General features: G+C 53.0%; 1 protein-coding gene across 2 annotated transcripts in view; it reads left to right on the plus strand.

The window, feature by feature from the left end:
• Positions 1–9,523, plus strand: part of DPP6 (dipeptidyl-peptidase 6) — a 629,240-nt gene extending 619,717 nt beyond the window's left edge. For both annotated transcript variants that reach the window (XM_011973070.1, XM_011973071.1), the window contains 5 exons: positions 951–1,062; positions 2,965–3,023; positions 4,541–4,613; positions 4,721–4,794; positions 7,587–9,523. In XM_011973070.1, the coding sequence (XP_011828460.1) occupies positions 951–1,062; positions 2,965–3,023; positions 4,541–4,613; positions 4,721–4,794; positions 7,587–7,733 (465 nt within the window). In that variant the 3' untranslated portion in view covers positions 7,734–9,523. The remainder of the gene's footprint in view (positions 1–950; positions 1,063–2,964; positions 3,024–4,540; positions 4,614–4,720; positions 4,795–7,586) is intronic.
• Positions 9,524–10,826: the final 1,303 nt, after the last annotated feature.

Here is a 10,826-nt window from a genome sequence, read left to right on the forward strand (position 1 = left end):
ACATACACATGCTCACATACGCACACATATGCTCACACAGGCACACGTGATCACACATAGGCTTGCACAAGTTTACACATACTCCTACACATGCTCACATACATGCTCTCACATGTACATGCACACACAATATTACACACATGCTTACACATGTGCTTATATACATACACCCATGCACATGTTCACACGTTTATACACACACATCACACACACACCCATATACTCACACATTCACACACATGCTGCCACACGCTCTGTCTCTCACACATACCTGACACAGTTCCTTGCTGTACCATGGTTCCCTCGCGGTCTTCCCTTTGGGGGCTGCAGCTCGTCTGAGCATCCAGCCTTGAAGGCATCGAGCAGGCGAAGACGTAGCACTTTTCTCTGGGGAGGCCTGCATTGCAGTATGGCTTCCTCATCCCCACCAAGGGCAGGGCAGGGCAGGAGTCTAGGACTTACCTGTATACAGAATACCTGGGAGCGTCCGTCTCATGTCGGCCCTGTGCTGAGTATGTGCAGACCAGGACTTGCGCCCTAAGCCACTTGTTGGCCCCTCCCTCAGAATCGTGTGCAATGGCTTGGCCTCGCCCATAGATAAGGGAGGCAGCAAGAAATGCCTTAGAGAGACGCTGAGCAGGAAGGACAGCACCTTACACCTGTGCAGTCCGCACTTGCCTTTCCAATTCGCCGTCGCATTTCATCCTCACGTCCCTTGACACCAAGGCCCAGAAGCCGAGAAGGCGCACATCACATAATGCTGAGTTGAAAGGGAGTTTGCTTTTCATCTCTTGTTACTGCCGCGTAAACAACTTTCCAAGTGACACATTTTGTAAAACGAGAGAACCTGCATGGAACTGGCTGCTCTGGAGCTGCCTCCCTGCCCGAGGCTGCTTCGTGCTGAGTTACCGCCAGGACTCCAAACTGTCTTCTTTCTGCGTTCTCTCCAGGATTACGGTGGCTACCTGAGCACCTACATCCTCCCAGCGAAGGGAGACAATGAAGGCCAGACGTTCACCTGCGGCTCTGCTCTCTCTCCAATAACAGACTTCAAACTCTATGGTAAATAGCCCCGCAGAACCAAGCGCCGGACCCCACCCCCGCCCCGCCCCACCCCCTCCCTGCGTGGCCCCACAGCCTTCCCTTCAGCACCACCGTCCCTCTAACCATAGGCGCCTCCAGTCCACAGTCGCCACCTTGGGCTGACGGAAGAACCCGGGCAAGGAGAGGGAAGGGTCTCAGGTGATATGTTTTGAATGAAAGTGGTCAACCCCCAGATGCCTACAAATCACATCGCAATGAAGAAGACCACGAGTTGGAAACAGCTAGTGCTCCGCCGGCAGCAGTGGGGCGAGGAAGCCGGGGTGCGCAGGAGGGGAGCAGGTGCCGCAGGCTCTGCCGGGCCGCCCTCCTTCTCTGCTCCCAGAATCCGGATAGGGCCCTGCCCTGAGTTCTATGCCTGGGCATGGGTATTTGGTAGGCAGGTGTTACTGGATGAAGAAGGGATGGTTGAGAGGGAATTGCCACTGGAGAGCGATTCAGCAGAGGTCCACATGGCTCAGCTCTGCCTTCCTATCTCCATGGCCATGCAAACGGCACCTGGCCAGCACCTGTCCTCAGAGAGTGTGGCTTTCCATGGGCACAAGGCAGAGACGGGGTCCGGGTGACCTGCTGTGGGGACCAGATGGAGATGAGCCCACCCAGGTGTGGGAACCAGACCTCTGGCCAGGCACAGAAGAGCTTTGCTGTGTTTGGGGGCTCCAGGCCCCTGCATTCTCCTCCTTATGATCACCTAACCCTTTTTCTCTGAATGGGAGTGGCTCTGTGACCTGAACCCATTTCTTAGAATATACAGAGAGGTCTTTTCTGTGACTCCGAGAACTTGCATTCAGGTCAGGGCTCCGTGGCAGCCAGGCTGTTCACTCCAGCTGTCCCCACCCTAAGCAGCGCTGGCAAGTGAGGTGGAAATGGAGGGGGCTTCCTGCTGCTGGTCCACCGCAGCCCTGCCGGAGCCTGACGTTCCCTGCGGGTTAGAGGAACGAGTCCAGCCCCCATTGCCACACCTAGCCCCAGCCCTGCTATGCTGGCTGAGTCCTGTAGACACCGCCCAGCAAGGCAGGGACCACGGTGGGCCCAGCAGCCTCCTGGCTGGTGCAGCCAAGTCTCCCGGCACCTTCACAACAGGCTCGCTCCAGTGCAAATTTCAACTCATAATTACACACGAACTCTCCTGGTCCAAAATGTGAATCATGTAAGAGGACGTTTTCCTCGGGAATGCGGGTGGCACCTTCAAGCTGAGTGAGACTTTCTTAATTCTTTCACCATGCTGTTTCAGATTTGTCTGATTCAAATGCACATAGAAGCTGCCATCGTGTCTTGATGGGTCACTGTGCCCAAAACCAGCCAGTCCAGTCCTCTTCATTGTCTCCCGGGTGCCCTCAGGCTTACCCTGCAGGCCGGGGACACTGCTGGAGCCCTTTCTGCCCTCGGCCCTGGGAGAAGCCCCTCACACCCCTCCTGTCGCCCAGCTGTGACCGCAGGGCCTCATGCAGAACCAAGAGCAGGGATGTGCCTGGACTTTTTAAAAAATAAGTAAATCTTGATGGAAACGTGCTCTCACCACCCATGCCCTTCCTAAGTGTTGAAGGAGGAGATTATCCTATTTATTTAGGAATCAGATTAACTGGGTTTTGCTTAATTCAGGTTCTGTGGTACTGATGAAAATTGCAACACTGGCACTTACACATGTTAAGGTTCCCGTTGTACTGTCTGAGGCCCCTTGTAAAGACCCAAATGATTTAGGTGGTGTTTTCAAAAAACCAACAATCTGCCATGCAAGTGACAAGTGGGAATGAGCCTGAACCCCCTCCCCACACCTGGCCCAGGGCCCTCCCTAGAGCTTGGGGGCTGCACTCACAGGGCCTGGAAACCAGAGGTAACCTCCCTCCCTTTGCTTCCGTGCAGCCTCTGCATTTTCCGAGAGGTACTTGGGCCTCCACGGACTTGACAACAGAGCGTACGAGGTATGTTTGGGCACAACTAAAGAATGTGATGAGACCAGTCAGCCTCTGCCAGACTCCAACCCCGCCCTGGCTCTATGGCCCACTGTGCCTTCCCCAGCCCCACCAGCACCAAAGTCCACTCAGAAACCTCCGAAGGATCCTTCCACCAGACCGTGGCTTGAGGTTAACATGGCCTCTCTGGGTTCCGCCTGATTTCCCATTATAGGACTTGAGGGATGAGGAACAATGTAAGAGGATATTTGATGGGGGAGTCAGTTACAGTGTCCACAGATACCTGCCATGCACAGGACTCCTGGCTCTCGCCACAGCCAGAGCTGTGCCGCTCGGGGAGAGTGAGCTTTTTTTCTTTTCTTTTCTTTTTGAGATGGAGTTTTGCTCCGTCGCCCAGGCTGGAGTGTAGTGGCACGATCTCGGCTCACTGCAACCTCTGCCTCCCAGATTCAAGCAATTCTCCTGTCTCAGCCTCCCGAGTAGCTTGCATTATAGGTGCATGCTGCCACGCCCAGCTAATTTTTGTATTTTTAGTAGAGACGGGGTTTCACTGTGTTGGTCAGGCTGGTCTCGATCTCCTGACCTCAGGTGATCCACCCACCTCGGCCTCCCAAAGTGCTGGGACTACAGGTGTGAGCCACCGCACCTGGCCCGAAAGTGAGCTCTTGACTGAGGAGCAGAGAGCCTCTCTGATGCGACCTCCTGAGTCAGACCTGTTGATTTGGTGCAGCTGTCAGACACCGCGTTTCTCCAGCTGTGCGCAGGGAGGGAGGCCAGAGCTCCCAGCCGAGGCAGCACTGCGTTTTCAGAGTGGAAACTTGGACAAAGGAACTGAGTCCATCCAGGGAGTCAGCTCCCTGTGGCTCCAGGTGAAATGATGGCCCTCTGAGGCTACCTGGAGTTGGAGGAAACTCTTCCTTTTTCCCTTCTTCTCTTCCACCCCCTCCTCTTCCAAAAAGGGAGTTAATGTGGGAGAAAGCTGGGTGTATTAGTCCATTTTCATGCTGCTGATAAACACATACCCGAGACTGGGCAGTTTACAGAGGAAATAGGTTTAGTGGAGAACTTACAGTTCCACGTGGCTGGGGAAGCCTCACAATCATGGCTGAAGGCAAGGAGGAGCAGGTCTCATCTTACATGGATGGCAGCAGGCAAAGAGAAAGCATGTGCAGGGCAACTCTGCCTTACAAAGTCATCAGCTCTCGTGAGATTTATTCACTATCATGAGAACAGCACAGGAAAGCCCCGGCCCCATGATTCATTCATCTCCCACTTCGTCCCTCCCACAACTCGTGGGAATTATGGGAGCTACAAGATGAGATTTGGGTGGGGACACACAGTCAAACCATATCACTGGGCTTCTGAGATCTGCCCTGCATTTCTTTGCATATATAAGGCATCCCGGGTTCTCCAGGAACTTAGTGTTTTCAATACACTTCACCTACCTTCTCAGTCAGGTTTCCAGGCAGAACGCCTGGCTTCCCACAGAGCAGCCCCTAACTCTTCCCTTGCCCCCGCATGTGCAGATGACCAAGGTAGCCCATCGAGTCTCCGCGCTGGAAGAACAGCAGTTCCTGATCATTCATCCCACTGCTGATGGTAAGGACTGAAAATGTTAATTCACTGTGTATCTGGTAAGAACCTCCCCCTTGATGGCACCATGGGTTTTAACAAACGTCTTCCTCTCTTTCTTTTTTTTTGAACAGAAAAAATTCATTTCCAGCACACAGCAGAACTCATTACACAACTAATTAGGGGAAAGGCTAATTACAGCTTACAGGTACAGTACCCATGTTACTCTGTTTTGAACCTGGAGCAAGACATTCCTTTCATAGAGAAAGACCTGACGGGTGTTCAGGGCATTCCACTGCAGCAGACACACCTGTGCTGTGGCGGTCGGTGATAAGCAGGGTCCCAGCAGGTTGGAAAATCAGCACAAGCTCAGCGTTTTCTTGTAATTAATGATAGCTCCGCTCTGTACTTCAGCCAGGTTTAAATCCCTTTAGGACAACCAGCACCCCGTACTCCCACCCCAGCCCCGCTCCCCTCCTCTGGGCAGTGAGAAGGACCAAGCCAGCACCCACCCCGCCCAGCAGTGTGGCTGGGGCTATCCCGGTGTGGGGAGTGGGACTGTTGTCCTGGGTTGGTGAGAGAGGTGCTGGCGGGCCCTGAGCCTTGCCCCACTGCTTCCCTCTGACCAACACCACACATTACTACACACTGGCAGGATGTCCTGGGGCCATCTGTAGCTGGGAAGTAGTGAAAGAGGGGTGCCCTTCCCAGAACTGAGCCCACTTTCCCAGAACCAACCCATGGCCCATCCACAACAGCATCAAGTGCTGACCCAGTCGCCCCAAACCTGGGCTCTTCCCAGTGATGCACAGGGCTGTCTCTGGAAACTTCTGCCATTTCCTTCCTGCCCTCTGCTCCTTTGGTGAAGCAGATATGACCCAATGGTCTCTTCAGGTCTGAGATGAATGGGAGAGCTCCTTGGAGACAAATGACAGGCACCCTGCCTCCCTCAGGGAGCTCTTGCCCTGGGCTGACCACTGCCTTGGCCTCCAGCATCCCTGCCTGTGGGAGGGAGGGACCATATGTGGGCTTGATTAGGCAGGGAGAGCTCCAACCAGAAGGGAGTTGGACCCCATTGTGGATGAAGAGGGGCAGAAGGACACGGTTACAGCACCCTCGAGTTTCCTTGTGAAAGACGTTCAGATTTCAGACTTTTTCATAGTGAGTGTGGCAGTTGCATGGCAGTGTTAAGCACACTGACCATGGAAGCTCCAAAGTTCCATCTGTATGTGCTCGTGTGGGCAACTCCCCAAGATATGGGGTGAGCTGAACCCCCCAGGTACACAGCAGCCTGCATCTCTGCAGGCTCCACGGGTATCAGGGAGCGGGACCCACCCGGGGACAGGCGTGTGGTCACGGCAAAGGCCTTCACAGGCACCCCATGCATCTGGAGCCAGGCCCAGCCCCAGGTAAGAGCACAGGAGATGGGGGCCTGAGGCAGGAGGAGAAAGCTTCCTGCCCCATACCTCTTGTACTACTTGATGTTTTAATGATATATCATAGCCTAATGACAGCATTAATAAATACTTCAAAATAAAGGTGAATTTTACCCTCCAAAAAAATACAAGGAAGGCAGAAAGAGGTAGTCTAGTGTCACAGAAAAATGTGGGTTTTGGGTTGGATGCAGTGGCTCACACCTGTAACCCCAGCACTTTGGGAGGCTGAGGTACGGGGATTGCTTGAGCTCAGGAGTTTGAGACCAGCCTGGGCGACACAGCAAGACCCCATCTCTACAAAAAGTTTTTAGAAAATAGCTGGACCTAGCGGTGTGTACCTGTGGTCCCAGCTACACAGGAGGCTGAAGTGGGAGAATCACTTGAACCCAGGAGGTTGAGGCTGCAGTGAGCTACGGTCACACCATGGCATGCCGGCCTGGGCGACAGAGTGAGACCCTGTCTGAAAAATAAAAGAAAAAAAATAAGATGCAGGCTTTGAACTCCCGCATGTGTACAGATGTTTCACGGTGCTCCTAGGAGATGTTGGTATCACTGCACTGGCAGTAGAAATATTAGCCACCATCCTGTTGGCATCTGGGACTAAACAAGCCTACATTCCAGGCCTCGCTCTAAGCACATCGTGGCTGTAAGATTGTTTAATTCTCACAAAGTGTTATGAGGTGGAGTCTACTGCGATTATCCTCCCCACCCGACATACCTGGAATCCCAGGCTCAGGCAAGTTACCCGTCCACAGTCACAAAGGAAGTGAGCGGCCAGGATGCAAAATCCGTGGGGCCAGCCTGTGGGCACCCAGGGCAGCACGCAGCCCCTCCGCGGCAGAGTGTAACAGAGAGCACAGGAGCATAATGGCGCGATCTCGGCTCAGGGCAACCTCCGCCTCCTGAGTTCAAGTGATTCTCCTGCCTCAGCCTCCTGAGTAGCTGAGACTACAGGTGTGCCCCACCACGCCTAGCTAATTTTTATATTTTTAGTAGAGACGGGGTTTCACCATGTTGGCCAGGTTGGTTTTGAACTCCTGACCTCAAGTGATCCTCCTGCCTCGGCCTCCCAAAGCACTGGGATTAGAGGCATGGAATTCTTTCCATTTCTTTTCAGAGCCTGACACCCTGAAAACTTGGGCTGCAGCTCTGTAGTCCCCAAGCTTGTATCCATGTTGCGAATTCAAGCAAAAAGATCCAGAGTCTAGAGTGTTGAATGAAGAACTTCCCAAATTTTTCATCCAGTTTCCACGGAGCATTTGCTGTGCCTGGCAAGGGATAGGCACCCGGGGGAGTGGCGGTGTTTGAAGGCTGGTTGGCTTCATGAATGGGTGCTGCATTTCCACGCTAGGAGAGGACCCCCTCTGACTGGGACAGCCAGGCAAAAGTCCCAGGAGGAAGGGGCACTTCCATCAGGAGTGACATGGTTAGGAAACTCACTTCATCCACTAAAATCCAGCCCTGGACGGGGCCCAGGTTTCCCTGGGCTCCATACCTCCCGTGCGTTCCCGTCCCACGGGGAGGATGTTCCGGGGACAGTAATTTCTCCGTGCCTTCCTTGCAGATTTACCCCGACGAAAGCCATTACTTTCACAGCGCCAGCCTCAAACAGCATCTGTACCGGTCCATCATCAACTTCTTCGTGGAATGCTTCAGGATCCAGGACAAACTGCCCACAGTCACAGCGAAAGAGGACGAGGAGGACGACTAACCTCTTAGGTCGCTCTAAGCACAAACGTGGCTCTTTCTACAACCAGATGCAACTGAGGGATTTCCCCGCCCTCCCTCTTCCCTGGGAGGGGCGGGGCGGGGCGGGGCGGGGTGTGCCACAGCATGTGTGTCTCGGATGCAGTTTTGCTTGGGAAACAAGCTCCTTCCCCGGGGTCCGCGCTCGCGGCCTCCATCGCACCAGGGACAACTCTGTCCCCGCAGCAGCGCCTCCTGCTGGCGCCCGAGAGACCGGCACGCCGTGGCCCCTCCCCCAAGGAACCGAGCAAAGGATGGTGGCGCCAAAGCCCGCGCGAGCCCACAGAACACCGGCCCCTAGATTCCAGCCACCCGGCGGAAGCATGAGACCCGCCCACGAGCCTCTGTGTTCCCGTTCGCAGCATCACACCCTGTCTCATGTCACAGTGCCACGGACACAGCAGTTACAGCACAATCGTTTAGCAGTGCGCGTTCACAGATGGGCTTGCTACGTCCTGTCATTAGGACATCCAACATGGTGAGGGGCTACAAGAAAACCCTTTTCTGTACAAAGTCTTACTGTAGCTACGCTAATGGTTAGCCTGATAGAATTAACTCGTATTTTTCTATGGTTTTAACCTGAGGCTCCAGTGTCTCCGTCACGGGGTGGTTTTGCTGTTTTGGGTTTGGCTTTGTTTCGCTCTCCTTTCTCCAGTCCACGTGTAGACTTTGCGCTTGTTTGGATGAAGAAGCAGATCAGAAGTAACTGCTCCCTCCTCAAGGCTGTCTTCAGAGGTCTTGGAGACGCTCCTAAACACTGAGGGGGAGGACAGCCAATAGTACCCATTAAAAGAAATACGTAAATAAAACCTGTCTCCCACTGAGCTGTGCTAGGGCTTGGCTGTAGATGTGCACTGTCTATTTACATCCGTCCTTACAACCATCCTTGTCCTCCTTGGTACGGTATCAAGCTTTTTCCCATGACATTTGGTTAAAAAAACAAAACAAAACAGAAAAAAGACGAAGGGTCAACTCCACCCCCAGGTCTGCTGTGTGTGCTCGGGCCACGGGAGTCCTGAGGGTTCTGTGGGCCTGCGCGCTTCCCTCTCCCATCGTCGGGGGAGGCTCCGTGACCTTCCTGCCACGAGCAGGAGGTTGATGAAGTGCTATGTTAGCCTTGTAAGATACACTCCCACCAAATGTGCGGCCGGTGTTCCCAGTGTATATTTCATTCTGTTGTATATAAAGGAAGCAGTGTGTGTCAGGCCTCTGTGCAGTCAACCCAACCTCCTCCCGCCAGTGCTAACCCCGTGTTGAGCCTGCATGCTGACACTCTGGCTGATCTGGACTCTAGAAGTGCTAGTTTGAAATATATCCATTACTGTCATTTCCTTTTGAGCTTGTGGACAAGCTGAATGTCAGGACTGACTTCTCCAGCTCCCAGCCCTGCGGGGGTGTCCTTGGCATCCTGTCAGCAGAGGAGATGCATCCCTGTTGCATTTTGGCGTTTGGGGTCTTGGGTTTATCCACACGAGCTCTGAACGTCCGTTATAGTTAGGGTGATTGGAGGGTCTCTGTCACCGGGTGTTTTAAAGGTGAGTCACCACCATTTGTGAAAGGACCAATGTGCTGACAAAAGGACCGATCCGAGTGCTACGTGACTGTGCGTTTGCTATTTCAATGGGCCTGAACGACTACAAAGCCAGCTCGGTCTGGAAGGGGAAGCCAGCTCTGGCCATAACACCTGGTCGGAGGGACGTGGGGATGTGGCATGGTAGCGTCTGTTCATCCATGGAATAAAACATTATTTTACCACTCGGATTGCTCCTTTCTTGCTCATCCTCCACCATCTCACCTTAGAAAGAGTGCGAGGCTTCAGGAGACTTTCAGAGTACCCACGGGGCCCCTCCAAGATGGATGCGTGGCCTCAAGAGCCTGGCGTGTGCCAAATGAAGGTTGCATCCGTGGTAGCAGCAGTCTGGGTAATAGAGAAGGAGGCAACCAGTCAAATATATCAAAGCCCCAAATCAATCCAAGAAACTGAAATTGAATTTTGTCTTAGAAGTCTTAAGGTGGAAACGCAGAGCTATTCCCTAACCCCGAGAGTGAAACTGATTCTCAGTGAAAGCCATAGCATTGCCCACTGGAAAACTTTAATTTTTTTTTTTTTTTTTTGGAGAGATGGGGTTTCACCATGTTGCCCAGGTTGGTCTCAAACTCCTGGCTTCAAGTGATCCTCCTACCTTGGCCTCCCGAAGTGCTGGGATTATAGGCATGAGCCACCATGCCTGGCCTAGAAAACTTTAGAAAAATGTCTCCATCTGTTGGAAATGTATCCAGTCATTTGCTGTTATCAATGTCTGATGTAAACATGGCCCAGCCTGAAAGCCAAGGGATTGAGTTAATTAATTAATTAATTAATACCTCCCGATCATGGAGCAGCTGCTGCCTCAGAGACAGGGGATCAGTCCTGACGGCCCCGCTAAATTAGCTGATTCTTGTCACCCTGTGGATCAAGAATCATGGAAAGAATGGGGCAGGTAAGGAGAAGGAGTTAAAAAGGAGAAAGAAAGAATCAAATGCAAAAGGAGATTTTTAACAACCAGACACAGCAGAGGCCATCTAAGTCTAACATACTCATTTCCCCCAAACAGTATCTCTGTGAGCCACCCTGGCCCTCTCCCAGGTCTCACCCCGGAAGGAGGCCAGCGCCCCCATCCCAGCTTTCCATCCCTGCGTCCCTTCCCCTGGACCGGGGCTTGATTTGTGGATAGGAGTTGATGGTTTGCTCCAGAAGGTGCATTTTCCCACTTTGGAAAACCCTGAGTATGGAATGACGAGCTAGGCCTGGCCCTGAGAACAAGCACTGGCTGCAACCAGCAGGGACCACTCTGGTTCCCACTGGGAGAAGCTTTGGTCTTTCCCCAGCTCTATAATGGCTTTGGGGAGACCCCGGTGTGGCCTCCTCAGGCCCCTGTAGCTGTGGTTGCTGTGCCTGTCTGGCTCAAACCCCCCACTGCAGCCTTCTCTGTGTGTTCAAACGGCACATGTGTGGCATAGTAGAGCGCTATTTTTGTTTCTGTTTTAATTTCGGTTTTTTTTTTTTTTTTTTTTTTTT

This window comes from Mandrillus leucophaeus, unplaced genomic scaffold (assembly GCF_000951045.1).
Source record: "Mandrillus leucophaeus isolate KB7577 unplaced genomic scaffold, Mleu.le_1.0 Scaffold134, whole genome shotgun sequence".
Lineage (NCBI taxonomy): Eukaryota > Metazoa > Chordata > Mammalia > Primates > Cercopithecidae > Mandrillus > Mandrillus leucophaeus.